At 36.9% G+C, this 19,620-nt stretch overlaps 1 protein-coding gene across 15 annotated transcripts in view; it reads left to right on the plus strand.

The window, feature by feature from the left end:
• The window catches only part of ARID1B (AT-rich interaction domain 1B), a 434,784-nt gene that overhangs the window by 98,058 nt on the left and 317,106 nt on the right, over window positions 1-19,620 (plus strand). For all 15 annotated transcript variants that reach the window (XM_034428582.3, XM_087882864.1, XM_034428578.3 and 12 more), the window contains exon 3: window positions 11,111-11,248. In XM_034428582.3, coding sequence (XP_034284473.2) covers window positions 11,111-11,248 — 138 coding nt within the window. The remainder of the gene's footprint in view (window positions 1-11,110; window positions 11,249-19,620) is intronic.

The raw sequence follows: 19,620 nt of genomic DNA on the forward strand, positions 1-19,620 counted from the left end.
CAGAAGCAAATAGAGGTAAATCCTTGAGAGGCAGGAAATGCATCACAAAACAATGGAGATGAATGCTAAAAGGAATAAAACTGCATACAAGGCAGACATAACACCTGTAACAGCAGGGAGGCCTATTAGGCCCAAAACAGGGTGAGGGAGTGTTGCGAGAGGGAGCGAGGGGGGGTCTCATGTGCAGGGGAGCGTGGGGGATCGTGTGCATGCGTGAGGGGGCATTGCATTATGGGTGCCGGTACACGGGTGTGTTGTTGCTTGCGCTTTCGGCACACGATGACAAAAAGGTTAGCCATCACTGGTCTAGTTCCTCTGATGAGACCTGTTCAGTATCATTGAACTTGTGACATAGATCTCATCCTTCTCAGATCATTCAAACTTCACAACCACATTAGTGTAGTTATTATTATTACTGTTATTATTTGTCAGTAATCTACAGTTAGATTCATAGGCTAAGACTGGTGACAATATAGTAATTAGCATCCTAACCCTAGAACTAAGAATTATGAAGATAGCATCTAAGAATATAGACAGCTTGAAGCATGGTGGTGTTTTATAATATTAGGTTGTTCAGATTAAATTCACTATTTCCAGATACCAAAAAAGTTCTTTGGGTATTGCTCCAAAGGCCCCAGTCACTATTTGTATAACAATGGATTGCTTTATTCCATAAGTGTTCAACTTCAAACAGCAAGTCCTGGTATTTTGTAATATTTTCCTATTCTTTTTCCTCAATCCTAGCATCATCAACATCATCAATGAACACGATTTTTCTTTTTGTCTTCTTTTTTATTACCATGATTATGGTTATTATTTGTTGTAGTATTAGTTAAAGTAGTATTACTTACTAAATTATTTTCACATAATTTAGTTTGGTTATCAATGAACAATCTGGAATTTCATGAGGGGTCGAAGAGTTTGGGAGTCCCTAACCTAGAATCTTGGTTTAGTTCCATAGAGGGCTTTCATGAATACCAATGTAGCACACTAATGTTCACCATCATCTGGTATGCAAAGGCTTTGTGCTAGGGTGGATTTAAAGCTAAAGGCGCAAGAACTTTGGAAAAAATAGATACTTTATGTTTAATGGGCTTGGAACACTTTGTTTCAAATTCTGAATGCTTTGTTCCAAGTTAAAAATAGCTCATATAACCTTACTATAAGTATTCCAACAATCTTCCCTCAAAAGGAAAAGATACATCAAAAATTCTATTTGAGTTTATTGGACTCAATAATGTATTTGAGAGGGTGGACATCAGATTTTCTTTGTTGGTGATGCCAAAAAATTGAGAAGGCACTGACACTATGATTTGGGCTTGTGAGTTATTGGCACTTTTTGAACAGTGTTTTAAGATATAAATAGATTTATGAAGAATTTACTCAATATTAAATATATTAATGTTATGTTGGATTATGTTAAAAATATAGACATTAAGAGAATGAGAAACTTGTTAGACTATAGTAGCAAAAATATTTGGACGAATATGGTAACACATTTTCTGACTAGCAAATTTTATTAAAAAGCATAAGCTTTAGTAAACTCATGAAATTTCATAAAATGTAAAATCGTAACTGTTTTTGAGGGACATTGAGCATGAGGATCTGCCAGAGTAAATTATTTTGAAAAATGGCAAAAATACTTTTACTGTATATATTAAGAACTGGATTTAAGAGATGGATAATTTATCCATTTTTTGAAAAGCAGTCTTTTCTACCAATTAAAAAGTGATGCAATATGTTTTCTTTCAGCATAGATCTCATAATATATTATAACAATAGTATTTTTAAAACAGATTTTTAGATAACGTTAATGATTTGATGTGCATGTTAGAATGTTTTTAATTTTCCTTTGCCTTTTCCTTGTTATTTTGATAGGTATTATGTATTTTTGTATTTTTAATTTGTTTTTGAGTGTGGACATTTTCCAACATGTAATTAAATTTAACTTTGAAAAAATTGTTTAAATAATTCTGGAAACTGTCTCAGCTTGAACAAAAGATGTTTCAAACTCAAGTCTTAGAATGTTTACAGCAAGACAGGAGCAATCTGCTTCTATTACAATACATTTTTATTTAAATGTTACTTTATTTGAGTATTGCTTATTTGAAATATTTTGTCCTATGCTTCTGACTTTGCTGTCGAGTCCCACTTAAAGCCATCTTCTCTGTTTTCCATTTTGAAATGCATCCGTAAACTTTATTATATGCAACAGAAGGTTTGCACCTTCCTTTTTCAACATTGCAGCTATTGTGGCCGGTGACTAATCACAAACCTGAAACAACAAAAAAAAGTACTACAGGTAGTCCACGACTTACGACTGGTCATTTAATGACTGTTTGCAGTTAGTAGTCACGATGGCTATGGATGGGTGCTTTTTACAGCCCATAAAGCACTTCCAGGTATTGTAAAATGTCGTTTTGGCCTCCCCCTGGCCACATGAGTGCATTTCATTTTAACATATTTTGCAACTCTTTTGGAGACATTAAGGATAACATCAAGCAATTAAAATCATTATTTTAACAGGTGGAACTTATGCAAACACACAGAGTTATGAAAGTATGATGCAAGTTGTTACAGAAAGATCAAAGGGCTAGAATCTCAGGCTCTTCCAAATCACAAGGGTTTGCTGTGTGAAAGTATATTGTTATACCTTCCCTCCAGTGTGGACACCATTAAAATCGACCTGCAGTGTGTTGGACAGATAATTCTAAATAGGTAATGTGCTGGTATGAAGAGTTTTCTATTTCTATCCTGTCAATACCTAGATCTCCCTGGAGAACTATGTTTAATACTGCTGCAAATTAAAAATCTACCTTTTAATAGGCTCAGGGCTAACAGAGCTTGACATGAGAACCTGCACTGATGTAATCACTCCAGTTTTTGATTTTCCAAGGTGAGAAAAATTTGATTTTCCAAGGTGGTCAGTTAAGGGTCATGGTTTCCAACAATCATGGATGCTGAAGCTGAGAACCAGCTGAACCATTACACTCTAAGTGCATTGCTGCATTTGAAACATAGAAACTTACCTAAAGGATATTTCTCAGTTTCTGTGCAGTAAAATAAAAAAAAAGTCTTTGATACAGATTTGCCTATGCCTCCTATGATTTTGCCTTTTCTGTTTATTTCTACTTTTCCTGCTTGGTTTTTTTTTTTTTTTTTAAACTTTTGGTCTCAATGGTCTTTCACCATTGTTACTGTATGCTATGTTCTCATAATTGTTTCCTACCAGCTGTTAATCCTGCATGGCACTATGGTATCCCCTGGTTTGGGGGATAGTTCAGCAAATTCTTCAGAACAAAAGTAATGGTAAGAGTTTTGCTGTACTGTGGAACAGGGCAAGAATTCCCATAGAGGTGAAGTCACAGATGATTACTCAAACGGCAACGTTTAAACATTGAAAGGCAAATCACTAGTTTTTCTCATATTGTGGAAATGAAAAAATAAATATGCCCCTCCCCCCACACAAAGTTAATAAAAGATGGTGGTTGAAAATATTTTGAAAGAATGAAGAAATTAAACTCTCAAAAGAACTAATAGTTCACATTTGTTTTATTTTACTTAGAGTCATTTATTATGCATTCTTTAATCTGACAGTAAGCACCCTCTGATAGGTGATAATTAATGTACATATCATCTTCTTGTGCTATATCCGCCATTGTACGTTGGCAATCATGTTGGCGGTCCTATTTTTTTCAACAGCCACACGAAAAAGTGCTGCTGAGTTTTGTCCAAACCAGTCCCTTGGATTTTGAAATGTACATATACTTTATTTAATATCAAACAACATACATTAGACTTTCTAAGTTAACCAATAACATAGTTCTTCAAGCCAGAAAAATAGACTATACAAGATCACATAAAACAATTCAGTATCTATAATAATTTTTAATGACCCTTTAATCCCTTTGTTTTGGGGTGGAGTCAGGGCGACTGAGTGGAGCTGAGTGTTTACTGGCTGGATGCCCTTCCTGACGCCTTCATAGACTTTGCAGCAGATATTTTTTCTTTGCCCCTTCATAGAAAAATATCTGCCGCTGCCTAGGATCAAACTCTCAATCTTCCAATGGGAGGACAAGCATCTTCACCTTTAGGCCACAGCACCGCTTTGTATCTCTAATAAATAAATATATTTTACTTATTTGCATCCCTTCTTTATTATTAATGACAAAAATAAAATGTTTTTTATTTTTGCCTTCCTTTTTGTGAAGGGTGAGGTAAGAGTATAAGTTGATACAAGAGATTACAGTACAGAAATCCAAATACTTTTTTGTTTGGATGGGAATAGCTACAGTGGGGCAAAAAAGTATTTAGTCAGCCACCAATTGTGCAAGTTCTCCCACTTAAAAAGATGAGAGAGGCCTGTAATTGTCATCATAGGTAGACCTCAACTATGAGAGACAAAATGAGAAAACAAATCCAGACAATCACATTGTCTGATTTGGAAAGAATTTATTTGCAAATTATGGTGGAAAATAAGTATATGGTCACCTACAAACAAGCAAGATTTCTGGCTCTCACAGACCTGTAACTTCTTCTTTAAGAGGCTCCTCTGTCCTCCACTCATTACCTGTATTAATGGCACCTGTTTGAACTTGTTATCAGTATAAAAGACACCTGTCCACAACCTCAAACAGTCACACTCCAAACTCCACTATGGTGAAGACCAAAGAGCTGTCAAAGGACACCAGAAACAAAATTGTAGACCTGCACCAGGCTGGGAAGACTGAATCTGCAATAGGCAAGCAGCTTGGTGTGAAGAAATCAACTGTGGGAGCAATAATTAGAAAATGGAAGACATACACTGATAATCTCCCTCGATCTGGGGCTCCACGCAAGATCTCACCCTGTGGGGTCAAAATGATCACAAGAACGGTGAGCAAAAATCCCAGAACCACACGGGGGGACCTAGTGAATGACCTGCAGACTTTCCAGATCAGACAATGTGATTGTCTGGATTTGTTTTCTCATTTTGTCTCTCATAGTTGAGGTCTACTTATGATGACAATTACAGATCTCTCTCATCTTTTTAAGTGGGAGAACTTGCACAATTGGTGGCTGACTAAATACTTTTTTGCCCCACTGTATTTGTGCTATTAGTCTCATGTTAGTCTCATCCATTACCAGTATAATCATTCCTACTTGATGGTCGAGGACACATAACAGTATAGGAAGGAGGATTTTCAGTGAGGGAGTGTTTAGACTTTATTTATTTTAGTGCTGTATACTCCAGGAGTCGTGCATTTTTGTACTGCCAAATAATGCAATCTTGGAAGAAAAAACAAGTGAGATTAATGGGATGGGGAGGTAATTTAATTTGTTGAAGCATTAGTTATATAAGGAAGAACCATGTGTGCACCTTAGTGATGGCACAGACTATTAAATGGCTGTTAATGAGAAGCAGGCAACACTTATTATAATACTTGTTGCTGTAGTAAAATTGGTATTTCATTCATCCACATTATAATGTGGATTATAATGAGTTGTTAGAAAAGCTGAATTTTCCACTAGTCAAAGCTATGTTGGCCAGAAGCATATGATCTATTAGTATGTTCCTGGTAAAGAAGGAAGTTGAAAACAGATTGGAGCAGCGCTGAAAAATATGGTGGAACTGATATAAAGGTACAAGAAATCTAAAGTGCATTGCTGAAGGGAGATTAATCAGAAAAAAGTCAATTTGCTTCAGCTAGGCTTCTTAAATAGCTTTACTAATAAATAGGCACTGAGAAAGATTATTTATGGAAAATATTATTATTGTTTCATTTGTATAATAATGGGCATGATGTAATAGTGGTAATACAGATAGTCCTCGAGTTATGACCCTCGTTTCAGCAACCGTTCAAAATTACAATGGGGATTTGCAACTGGTCTGCAAAATTTGGTTGTCATAGCATTCCCCAAGCCATCTGATCATGATTGTAATATTAGAGTGAGCCATGGTTAGTGTGGTCATCACTTGAAACCTCCCCTGGCAACTCCCTACAAGCAATCTCAGCGGGAAAGCTGGCACAGGTTATAAGTTTTTCCTATAAATTGTTCCTTCTGCACTTTGTTTCCAAGCAACCTGCAATCATGTGATCACCATTTGCAGTCTTTCCTGCCAGCCTACCCAGAAAGTTATTGCTTTCCACTAGGATTTCAGTAAAGAGGACTTGCAGGCTGCAGAGTTGGGATGCTACACTAAATAGACCTTTCCCCCATTCCAACATCGTGTTTTGGAAGTTAGTAGTTTCAGTACTGAGCAAGGATACTTACTACTGGCTCTTGTAGTTGCAGCTGTTTGCATTCATGAGATTGCAATTCAGGAATTTAGCAATTGCAATTATAGTGTCCCACCGTCACATGATTTCTGTTTTTGACTTTCATTGCTAGCTTGTGAAGTTGGAACAAATGACTTTGCAGGATTTGCTTAATTAGACGGCCATTGTAAATTGGTGTAATCACGTGACATCATGTTTGATAACTGTGTTGCTTAGCAATGGAGTTATCAATCTCAATTGCCATTGTTAAGCAAGGACTACCTGCACCAGCATTCTGGACATAAATCAGTGGGTTGAGCAAGGTCTTGAGCAACCTGGCCAGTAGGTTAGAATCTGCTACATTGGTATCTGCTGATCTCAATCCAGTTTCCCTGCAGCGAAAGAAAAATAAATGTGTGATAATCTTGCTTTTCAAAATTATTTGTATTGTTCTGCAAGTTGCTAAGTAATGCTTTAGAATGTAATCATCCAATTTCTAAATCTTGTGGAAGTGTGGAAAGGTGTAGTATGCCTAGGTATGCCCAGGCATACTACAGAACCAGTTTGTTGTGAAGGAACTAGGAGGAGGAGGAGGGAGCATAGGTATCCTTAATACCTTGAATTGATCAAAAATAAAAGCAATTTACAAATCAAATAAACAAACATACTTGTATTTAATTCTGGAAAAGTAAGACAAATTCTCTTTTGCTATACTAACAATTTAATCAAGTATTTAATAGTTGCAATAGGATTTAAGGGTTTAATGCTATGAGTGGAAGGCAGTTTTGTTCACAGAGTTAATTTTTGGATTCAACCCTTGAAAATTGTTTTAATGTCAAGGTAAGGGAATAGGGAATATGAATATTCACATATCTCCTGCCAAAAACTACCTAACTAAAGAATTGGAGAGATGAGTCAGACAACATACATGGACTTGTTGAAGTAATTTGCTGTTTAATATTGAAAATAAAAGAGAACAAATTTGAATTTGGACAAGTTAGCCCTGATACAATTTTGCATATTACTTTTCACAATACCTACTTCATTTTACAAAAAAACTTAGACCACTTTCACTATAAAAGAGGTGGAGAAGTGCTTATTTTAAGATTTTGTATATCATTATAGATCATTATTTGATCTTTGTGCTTTCCGTACCACACCCACATGAGGTTCTATGCCCGCACATGGCATTATTCATAGTATTCTATTCCTGAAATTCCATAGGATAAAGAACCATTTCCAATTTACCATGCATGTCCAAGGCATTTTTTGGCATTTACATCGATTTCTCTTCAACTGTCATAGCTATACCAGCAGGAGAAATCCTCATGGAGAAAAATTATTCTCAGATTGCTGGATTTCATTTTTCTTCTCTTCTCCATTTCTTTTATCTCAATGATTATCATCATCATGATGGTCTGGACCAGGAGTTTCTGACCTTGGCAACTTTAAGACCTGTGGACTTCAGCTTCCAGAATTCCTCAGCCAGCAAAATTGGGAGTGGAAGTCCACAGGTCTTAAAGTTGCCAAGGTTGGAGACCCCTGGTCTGGACTATTGGCAAATCCAGCACCATCAACGTGTTTTGTCTGGAAGGCATCTTAAGAACTTGAAAATATTTTCCTTAAATGCATTCAGTGCAGCAGCAAATTACACATCCCAGACAGAAGCTCGCTAGGCTGTAGTATTTACGGAAAGGCCAGTTAGTCCACTTTGTACAGCTTTAAACAAGGCCTCTGCAATTGCTTCAGTACTGTTGAGGAAATCTGGGCTCAGTATATTAAATAATGTTGATCTTGTGGTTGGGAAACAGCCCTTAGAATCTGCAAATACAATGAAGCTCCTATTCAGTTGAAGGACTGGCAACTTGTCAATTTTATTGACTAAATATTATGAATTTACTTATGATATTGTATAGTAGTTGTATAGTAGTATAGTAGTTACCTGATTATAAAATTATGAAGTGTAAACTTAAGAATCACCCAATTTAATATCCTGCCCATTGAAGAAATACACTACTACCAAATCCCTGATAGATAGCATACTTTAATTATTGTTTAAATTTTTCCACCAAGGAGAATTCAGCATTGTTGAATAGCTCTTACTTTTAGAAAATCCTTTCTGATCTCTAGTTTAAAACTGCTTCTGGATAATTTAAATCCTGTATTTCTGGATTTATCTTTAATACCTGACAAGTCTACCCTATTTTCTACATGACAGCTATTCCATTTTTTAAAAACAGCTTTCACGTTTCTCTCCAATCTGCCCTCTTCTTCTTCCAGCTAAATATATGTGTTTTTCTCTAGCTATTCCTCACAAGTTTGTTTTTTTCGCCTCCCTAGGTCCTTATCATTTTGGTTGCTCTCCTTTGAATATGCTCCAGTTGGTCTATGTCACTCCTAAAATGCAGTGCCCAGAACTGGACACAATATTCTTGGTGCATTATGTCCAAGCATTGTGTCCAATGTACAGTAGTTGCCAAAATTGTGGAAACCTTTTGGGAAAAGTATATTTTTGAGGTTTGATGACTAATAACACCACTTTTTTTTTTTTTTTTTGGTGTTTCAAGATAATCATATTCCACTGCTGGAATGACCTGGGAATAGCCCAGACCTTAACCTAATTGAAAATCTATGGAGCCGACTAAAGATACTTCTTAGTCAGAAGTGACCCAGCAATAAACCCCAGTTAATAGAAGCAATCATTCAATCTTGGTTTCACATTATAACAGCTGCAGAACTAAAAGACTTGGTTCACTCCATGGGAAGATGTTATAAGGCCGTAATTCATGCTAAAGGTTACCCAACTAAGTATTAACTGATGTGATAATTTCTGTATATCTCATTTTTTCTATGTGTTTCATTTTTCTTCTTTATGCTGTAACTGCTATTCTAAGAGCAAATCCTTCATAAAGTTATTGCATTACATTCTTGATTAAATTACCTTTCCATTGATATATAATTTTATGGTACTACTCCCCAAAAAAGTGGTGTTATTAGCTAGTTTTAGAAAATACACTTTTCCCAAAAGGTTTCCACAATTTTGCCACTACTGTAAAAATAGAGATAAATATATATACTTTACTTGGTGCTAGATTTTAGTCAAATTGCATTTCCTTTTTTGCAGCTTCAACACTGTTCGGTTCTCATGTTCAGTTTTCAATCCACCAAGACTTCAACATATTTTTTACTTGTACTGCTGCTCCTGGTGCTCGTTCCATCTTCTTTTGCCATGTCCTATTTGCCTTTTTCTTTTCCAAAAAAAGGACTTTACTTTTCTCCCTTCTAAAATTCATCCGCCTGCTGAATCCTATCCATTGTTAACATCTTCCTGAATTTTGATTCTGAAGTATTACTATCACCTTTGTGCTATCAACAGATCAATAATAATATTTTACAACCTTACAATATTTTACAACCAGTAATTTATCCATATATAGAATACCACAATCCTCTAAGTTACACTGTTTAACACTTTCTTTCCACTTGACTTGGAGTCATTGGTGTACAACAAACTTTGAATCCATCTAATTCTAGCACAAATCATCCAACATTTGATATCTTTTCTACTAGAATATCAAACTTTTTTTGCATGATTTACAGAACTCAAGTTATCTGCCACATTCCTATGATTGACTAAACTAGTACACTATCAAAAAGAGTGATCAGTTTAATTTGGCTTAATTAATTTGACTGAAGAGTGATGCATTATTTTCTTAGTGCATTTAAGATGACAGTTTAATAATCTGTTTCAGAATTTTGTCTGTTATTGACATCAAGCAGTCTGTAGTTACCTGGATCATCTTCACACTCTTTTCAAGTTAAGAACAATATCTGACTTTCTCCAACCCTCTGACAAGTCTAAGTGTTCGCCATGATTTTTCAAAGAAGGTAGAAGGTTCACAGTTCCCTGAGATGACCTTCAGGATATCCAGATATAATTATCTGGTCCCAGAAACTTCAACTTGTTCATATTAGCCATATTATCCCTAAATCTCTCTTTACTTAGTTTCTGCTTTGGTCATTTTAACACAGTTTTCATTTTTTCTTGTTTGTAGCGTTCTGTTGCTTTAGTCTTTCTGAATTTCTTTCTACGATTTATAACTTCTGTGTATATTTTTTTGGGGGGGGTGATTATTCCCATCTTCCATTTTTATACACATCCTTTTAATTCTTAACTGATAAAAAAACCAGTCAAAACATATATCTATAAGTATGTGCTATCCTTCCCCTTTGCAGCTGGTAGGACTTGTAAATATACATCATTTAATTGATTTTTCAAAAGTCTCAACTCTCCTGTATGTCCTTTGATCTAAGGATACTATGGGGTCCCACATAATAGTTCTCTAAAGCTTATTGAAATTGGGGTTTTTTTCTTCTAAAAAACTAGTATGCACATATACTTAAATTCCAATGTTTTTCTGTTTTATCTTGAAACATGGGATGATTCAGGCAACAGAAACTTTAGGTAGAAAATTGAAAGGTGTAAATAAAGTCATTCTGGTAACTTCTCTAATAAATACTACTGACGAGCAAGCTATGAATATTCTATAAAAACCCTTTTGCTGTTCTTGCGCATAAGTTCAGAGAGCAAGCATAATTGATAATGGTTTCTTTGGATGTTTCAGAGAACGTGAAAAGAAATTATTCAGTAAAATCAGTGTGGTAGAAATTTTTTTTGTATGTTTCCCTTGACAGAATATCTCCAAAATACAGTTTAGCGAACTGCATTATTCCTTTGTGTTTAAAATTAACTCTTTCCATTGGGAGAGACTTCTTACCATGGCATTTGGTATTGTATTTATGATCTTTAGGAGTTGAACACAGATTTTTGTCCTCAATTCCTAACTGTATTGGCTTTTCCCCCTCAACAGATGCCATCTCAGTATGGTCCACAAGGTGTAACTGGTTACTGCCAACAGCCATATTACAACCAGCAACCACAACCTCAGCACCTGCCTCCTCAGACCCAGTACCTCTCCCAGGCCCAGCAAAGGTACCAGACGCAGCAGGTAAGCCCAGTTCAGTACTTCTTCAAAACTAGAACAGTGATGATGAATCATATATAAAAAAAGAGGATTGATGAAATCAATCTTAACCAACCCTTTTCCCATTGTACTAAGCAGCTATTTTCATTTTAATTTATATCACATAATTTGCCCTGGTTTTTGGATCAAAGTGATACTTCTGATTTCCCTATATTTATCAAAAGTTATCACTAATGCCTGCCTGTCTTCTTGATACATGGTGTCCAATGATATAAATTTGATATTGTGCATTCTATTAGATGCATGCATAGCAGTGGTGGATTGCCCCTGGTTCGGACCGGTTCTATAGAACCGGTAGTAAAACCGGTGGGAGGCTCCGCCCACTGACCCTAACATCATCAGAAGCAAGGCATGCGCACGAAGCGAGCGAGCACAATCCCGTTGTGAACCGGTAGTAAAGGTAAGTAGAACCCACCCCTGATGCATAGCATCAAATTTATATCATTGGACACCATTAAAACCAGAGGTGGGCTGCTACCGGTTCACACCGGTTCTGAACCGGATGTTAATTTTCTGAGCAGTTCGGAGAACCGGTTGTTGGAAGAAATCTTTTCCCACTTTATAGGGCTAATCCTGCAAGGGAGGCAGGAAGGAAACATTCTGGTATGCCTGTATTTCTAACCTAATCCTTATCTTAATTGCCCTGCTACTTTAAGTGTTTTCAGAAACTGCCTCTAGGTTAAGCTTGTTACACTCGGGTTTTTTGTGGTACTTTTATTCCTGGGGCTTGACTTTCTTAAAGATTGTTAAAGGGTTGTTTTAAGATTTTTAGAGTATACTTCCAACATGGCTGGAACAGCTATTTACAGAAGGGTTGGCATAGCCATAGAAGAAATGGCTGTGAGGCAGGATGCAAGCTTGGCATTCTGTCTGCTTTTTTTACTGCCTTTCTGGGGGCATGTGATCTTTCCTTAAATCTGGATGATTACCTAAGGATATCTTGTGAGGTGAGTGAGACAAGCTGGTATGTTTAAGTGGTGCAAGTGGATCTAATGATTGCTTCTCCTGGGTGGGAATCTGTGCTTCGTCAGTTCACTGAGCACAGAAGTCTCTTGTATATGGGGATTCTTCAGTCATCCAGGTCATGGTTGTCCCAAAGGTGCTTTTTTCAAAAGGCAACTGGACTTTCTTGGTTTCCAGAAAGTCCAGTTGCCTCTTGAAAAAGCACCTTTGGGATAGGAGTCTCTTGTGTTGCTTCAGAGTGGGCAAAGCACATGACTGCTCACTAAAAATAAGTGGATCCTCCTTCCTATTTGTTTTAGTTTTCTCTGATGATAATATGGCATAGTAACATGGCACCAATTGTAGAAAGTTAGCACCCACCCCTCTCCTAGAAGAATGAAATATTTTGAAAAATATTAAAAAGGAAGAATATATTTTCCTGAATGAGAAATGGAGAAACATGTTTTCTTAGAAAGAAAAAGCAACCCCCACCTTCCTTAATAGCCCACAGAAGATGTCAGCACTTAAGAGATATAGAGATAGATAGTTATATTCATAGGCAAAAATTCCTGCAGCAAGGTCTGAACAATGGCAGAATGGGATTAGCCCTCACTCAAGATCTTAATTTGTTAATTTGTCTCTTTAGTTCTGCATTTTGTAGCCCAAATATGCCTACCCACTTTCTGGAGAGTTTAAATGACCTCTCTGCTAAAGGGTTTCACTTTATGAGCAAGAATAACTTGGCTGCTGCTAGTTATCCTTGTATTTTAACTATTTTAATTCTCAATGTGCTCCGGCAACCTGCCTGATTTGTAACTCTGGGTTGTAGGTATTGCTGATGAAAAGGAAGGAATTCAGACAGAAAGGTTTGGGTTTCTATGACAGGTGTGACTCATTGATCTTCAGGGTGTATTCCCCAGGGGTGAAATGTAAATTTTTTTGCTACCGGTTCTGTGGGCGGGGCTTAATTAGTGGGCGGGGCTTGGTGGTAAGGTGACTGGGTGGGTGTGGCCAAGTCAATGTCACTTCTTTGCCCTTTTTTAACCTACAAAACACAACACAACACATCTGGCTCACCCACAATGTAAAAGCAGCTGTGCTAGACCCAAAATGGCCCCTGCAACAAGCAGGAACTTCACACAGCCACAAAAAGCCCAAAAAAACAACTTTCACACTTTACACACACAAAATTCCACATACAGCTTTGTGAGATTTTGTGTGTTTGTGTAGTTAGAGTGAAACACTACAGAAACACACTAAATCTCAGAAAGATGCACAAATATTATTTTATTTTTATTTATTTTTATTTTTATATAAAAGCAGCTAAATTTAAAACTTCCTAAACTTTAAATGGCTAGGTCTAAAAAAAGAGCAACTAAAAAAAACCCTAATTAACTATTTTTTTAAAGCTATTTTTTTCCAAAAAGGGAAAAAACTTACCCAATAGAACAGGGGTCTCCAACCTTGGCAACTTTAAGGCTTGTGGACTTCAACTCCCAGAATTCCTCAGCCAGCTTTGCTGGGAGTTGAAGTCCACAAGTCATAAAGTTGCCAAGTTTGGAGACCCCTGTAATAGAAGGTACAGGGCAGGCAGGCAGGCAGATAGAGCTGCTCACCGATGAGCTTGATTGCAGGCAGGGAGATTCAGTTGCTTGCTGCTGCAATGGATTGCAGGTATTACAGCAAACGAAGCAAGGCAGGCGTTGCAACCAGCAGCTAAGGTAAGCAAGCTGGAGGCTGGGGGGGAGGGATTTTTGCTACCGGTTAGCAGGCAACTCAGCTGGGATCGTCAGAGCTTGGCTTGTCAGAGCCATTTAAAAGAAAAAAAAGGCTATGATGATCGCGCGGCTCAGCTTGACATGGGGGGCAGGGATTTTTGCTACCGGTTCTCCGAACTGCCCGCCGCCATCGCTACCTACTTGCCCGAGCAGGTCCGAACTGGGAGCATTTCACCCCTGGTATTCCCCCATTTCTAATCTAATGACTGGTATTTAGGGCAGCTTTTTGCAAGCAAAGAAGTTTTTTGTATTTTTGTACAGGTAATCCTTGATTTACAGTACAACAGTTCATTTAGTGACCATTCAAAGTTACTGTGCAATCCCAGGAAAATACAGAGTTGCAGATTGGGACTATTTTTATACCTCTATGCACTCCAGATGACTTTTTAGAAGTGGATCCTAATTTAGAAGGAGATCCTAATGTATAATGAGGTATAATTAGAGCCAGAAGGAAGTGTGACTTTGGAATTCGCACTTTGGAACATAGGATTCCCCCCCCCCCCAGCTTACAGTACAAAGCAACACTATTTTATTTTTATTAAGTGAAAGTGAAAGCTTTCAAATTTGATTCATGTGTTCCTCCAAGTAATTTTAAAACAATAAATATATCTTTTTAAAATAGTTTTTCTTTATTCTAAAAAGTAAAGAATAAAATACCAGTTTGAACTGAAGTATGTATACTGAGATTTCATGCAAAAGGACTTAATATTTTTAGCAGCCTACTTTCGGCAGTTCTATATATGGTTCACCACTGTTCATAAATATATATTTGCTTACCTAAAGAGAATGCTCATGCTGAACTGTGAGTTCATAATGAAAAGGATAAAACTTGACAAATGTTTTCAGGTCAAATCTAGAATAGCAAGATTATATTTGAAGAAATAATAGTTTGACGGTCATACTAAGTTCAGTTATTTGTAGGGAATTGATTAAATGTTCATGATCTAGTATCCACAAGTTTATTATATTCCAGAACATTAATAGTTTTTGTGTTTTTTAAAACAGCAACAAAATTTTCAGTCAGCTCCCAAATCTTAAATTAGGTCACAATGTGTAGAGTGTATTGGGCATTGTATGCAATTTAAAGCCATTTGTAAAACTGCTAACTGGCTGCATCATCTCTTTCTGTTTATTTACAAGTGTTCAGCTATAAACTATAAGAAAATGTGGTTTATATTGGATGCTCTGCTTTAATGTACTTGTTTTTAGGACTGCTCCTGAAATGCATATATCCATTGTAACTAAAGTTTTCTTGTTAAATAGTTCAAATCCCATACAAAATAAATACTTCTATCTAGTATATTGCATATCTGTAACATGATAAAGCATAAGGGATCTGTTTCATTTGGATCGGTACATGTATTTATGAAGAGAAATAGGAAGTAACAGAATCTTCCACAGAAAGGCAGATGACGCAGTGGCAATTTTCTTTAATTCCTTTTTTTTTTTTTATCCCTTTGTCAGAAGTACTTCTCATGCTTTCTCAAGCTCTCTAAGTAACATTTTCAGGTGGCTGAATGATGAATGAGGAATTGGTGAAAATTAACAAGTTTCCATTACACCTTATCCAAAACATCTGATATTCTTCAGTTGAGTTGGATTCAGTCTCAGGCTTTGTTTACAAACGATAGATTTCAAGACATCAGATTGGGGTCAAATGCTCTTTTTAGGGAAGAATCTTAATGAATACAAATTTATATCCAGTGGGTAGATATCTGTGGAGATTCTCAATCATCCAGGTCATGGTTGCCCCAAAGGTACTTTTCCATAAGGCAACTGGACTTTCTTGGGTTTTTTCCTTGAAAGCGTTTCACTTGTCATCCAAGAAAGTCCAGTTGCCTTTTGGAAAAGCACCTTTGAGAAATCCAAAGAGTACATTGCAAATTTCAAGTAGAATCTGTTAACTGTATGAAAGCTGGTTTGCTTAAAGTTATAAAAATCCTTCTTTCAATTGATCTTATATCATCTTACCACTAAAAAAGTGGAAATCTTTATTGCTGAATATTTGAAACATTTTCACTAGCAAACAGAAAAAGATAATACTATATATGAAAGTACCATATTTTTCGGACTATAAGACGCTCTAAGCATAAGACGCACCTAGTTTTTGGGAGGAAAACAAGGGGGAAAATCTGCCTGTCCCTCCCAGCAATTTATCTCCTTGCAGCAAACAGTCTGGTCAGCTTCAGCACAGCCTGGTTTAGCACAAGCAGCTGATTGGCGGTTGGATTGGTCTCCCGGAATACCGACTATCAGCTGTTCCTGCAGGGATCGCCACCGCCAGTCACCACCCATCACTGCTGCTGCATATTGCTGCCTCTGTGCATCCCATTTTTGGCCTCTGCGCACCCCATTTATGGCCTCCACATGCCCCATTTTCGGCCTATCCCCGCTGTCTGGAACAGGCCAAAAATGGTACCTGTGGAGGCCAAAAATGGGGCATGCAGAGGTGGCGATAGGCAGCATCAGTGATCGGAGGTGATGGTGGTAATGGGTGGTGGCGAGCCCTGCAGCCTGGAACAGGTGGTGGTATTCCGGGAGGCCGATCCAACCTCCAATCAGCTGCTTATACTACATTAGGCTGTGCTGAAGTTGACCAGGGTGTTTGCTGTTTGCTGCAAGGAGGTAAATTGCTGAGAGGCAGAGGCTGAAGGATGGGAGCCGGCGGGTGGGCGGGGCTTCAGCAACATGCATTATATAAGACACACAGACATTTCCACCCACATTTTTTTGGGGGGGGAAGTGAGTCTTATACACCGAAAAATACGGTAAATGTTAGGACAACCCGACCCTTTTCCTACCCTCCCTATTTCTCCCTCTTCCTCCTCTTTCTTTTAAGACGTCTGAATTAAAAAGAAAAATCTTGGAACATGATTTGCCATTCCTAGAGTTATTGAAGACAGTTTTCACCTTGTTAAATCCCCAATTGCTTTTGTACTTCTCAACATGTGATCGGTTTTGAAAGTACAGTCATAATAGAAGGAGAATAAAGAGTCAACTCTATAGAACTAGCAAAGAGAAATATTTCTGACATCAGAAATTGTAGCATAGGTTTGGGATTGATGTTTGATTTGCTACCCTCTATTTTAAATTATTTGACAAAGATGGGTCCTATCAGGAAGATGTGTATTTGTAGCGTGAATAATGGAACAAACAGACTAAGGAACAGAGTGAAGCACTTCCAAATTCTATTTTGGCTATTTCTGTAATTTGAACTGATAATATACATTGAGTTATGTTCAGTCTTCCATATTATTTTCATGGATATTTCTATATTGTTGGAACTGGGCACTTTGAAGTACCAACTTCATGAGGGCAGTATGAATTGTTTTGTTACTTTGCAACAAAGTAATCTTTAACTGATTCTTAGTAAATATTTGGAAAAGTTTTGGTCTTGATAGTGCTGCTGAGTTCAATAATTTATTTGAGGATATTTATTGGAATTGGATTCTCAGTTAAATATTCCCTCTTGGTTCAGTAGATCATATACAATATAGTTATGGAAATGATTTTATGAATTAGAACTATTTATAGCTAAAATGATATACCTTTTTTCTTTTGTTATATTTTTCACTTCATTTTTAAACACTTTCTGTTTTTTTATTTTATTTGACAATGCATTTATTTTTACTGTTGCTTTTGGGTTTTTTCTGTTTTCATTATTTTAAAAGCAATAAAATAATAAATAAAAAGTAGTGTAGTTTCTAAGACATTGCACAAGCATAGTTTGAAAGTTCTATTTTTTTTAAAAAAAAGGAAGATACCTTCAAGTGCATTTTCATTTTTAAAAGGTAAACCACTTGTTAAGATGCAAGAATCAAATATCTATGGTTTATTTATTTATTTATTTTATTTATTTTATGCAATTTATATGCCGCCCTTCTCCCGAAGGACTCAGGGCAGCTTAAAAAGAATAAAATTCAACAATTTAAATTTAAATGTAAATTAAAATCCAGTTAAAATTAATTAAAATTATTACAATGTAAAAGCCCTAGACGGGTCAGTCCAATTGATGAAAGAGCCACATCTTCAGTTCGCGACGGAAGGAGAGGAGGTCAGGGGCTGTCCTAAGCCCAGTGGGCAAACCATTCCAGAGGGTCGGCGCTCTCACAGAGAATGGTCTCCCCCTGGAGGCCACCAGCCGACATTGTCTAGATGACAGCACTCTGAGGAGGCCCGCTCTGTGAGAGCGTACAGAATGATGGGAGGATGGCAGAAGAAGCTCCTGCAAGTACCCCGGGCCTAAGCCATGTAGGGCTTTATAGGTTAATACCAGCACCATGAAACGGACCCGGAGGACCACCGGCAGCCAGTGCAGCTCGCACAGGAGAGGTGTCACACGGGAGTAATGAGAAGCTCCTGTAATAACCCGTGCGGCCGCATTCTGGATTAGCTGAAGCCTCCGGATGCATCCCAAGGGCAGCCCCATGTAGAGGGCGTTAAAGTAGTATGTAGAGGGCGTTACAGCGTTACAGTAGTATGTTTCATGCAGAAATATTTCCTTATGATTGTTTAATTATTTTTTTAAGTCATCTATCTCTTTCCCATTATTTAAACCAGAGAAGGTTAATTAAAATAGCTCTTTATTCTATAACTGCTTGAGAATATTTTCACAAAATATGTGTTAAATCTCTGAAGTGATAGAATTATATTTTCTCTGTAAGATTTTTGCTGCAAGAGCATAGACAATGCCATTTATAGTTCAATAGCATTAATAGCTTAACATTCAGATATTTCTTCAAGAACCTGTTAATTAGTTTAATAAAGTATTGCAATGAGATCATTTTGTTCTAAAGAATATTTGTCAGATAAGAATATTGTCAATGAAGCCTATGTGGAAATTATAGCTCTAAACTAAAAGTATTTAGTAACAAGACATGTTAGTTTTCTTTATTTCTATTTATTTACTGAATCTTTAAGTTGGTTGAATTTTAAATGGTGTACAAAGAACTTCATTATCATAATCAATGAAAAGAGTAGAAAATATAGTACAACAAAATCTAGGTGTTTATTTAAATGCTTGTTTGATTTCCAGTTTAATAACATAGGTTGACCACTGCCCTCTAAAAGAAATTGAGACAAAACATATTTTGAGACAATTCTTTCAGAATGAATGGTCTTTTCCTGGCTGTTCTAATCCTGCCAAAATTATTTATTTATTTATTTATTTATTTATTTATTTATTTATTTATTTATTTATTTATTTATTATATTTCTATACCGCCTTTCTCCCGTAGGACTCAAGGCGGTGTACAGTCAAGAAAAATATAGATACACAAACATCATAAAATTGCTAATTAAAATTATTACTTAGTTTGGTCAATTAAATAAAACCCAGAATTAGATAACATTTAAAAAATCATTCACATGTTCGTATGTTTAGCCCCGCCTGTTGGAACATCAGGGTCTTGAGGGCACGGCGGAAAGCATGGAGACCAGGGATATTCCGTATCTCCGGGGGCAGTTCATTCCAAAGGGTTGGAGCCCCCACAGAGAAGGCCCTCCCCCTGGGAGTCGCCAGTCGACATAATTTGACTGACGGTACCCTGAGTAGTCCCTCCCTGTGAGAACGAACTGGTTGGTGGGAGGCTATTGGTGGCAAAAGACGGTCTCGTA

The sequence above is a fragment of the Pantherophis guttatus genome, chromosome 1 (genome assembly GCF_059756535.1).
Source record: "Pantherophis guttatus breed Tessera chromosome 1, ASM5975653v1, whole genome shotgun sequence".
NCBI lineage: Eukaryota > Metazoa > Chordata > Lepidosauria > Squamata > Colubridae > Pantherophis > Pantherophis guttatus.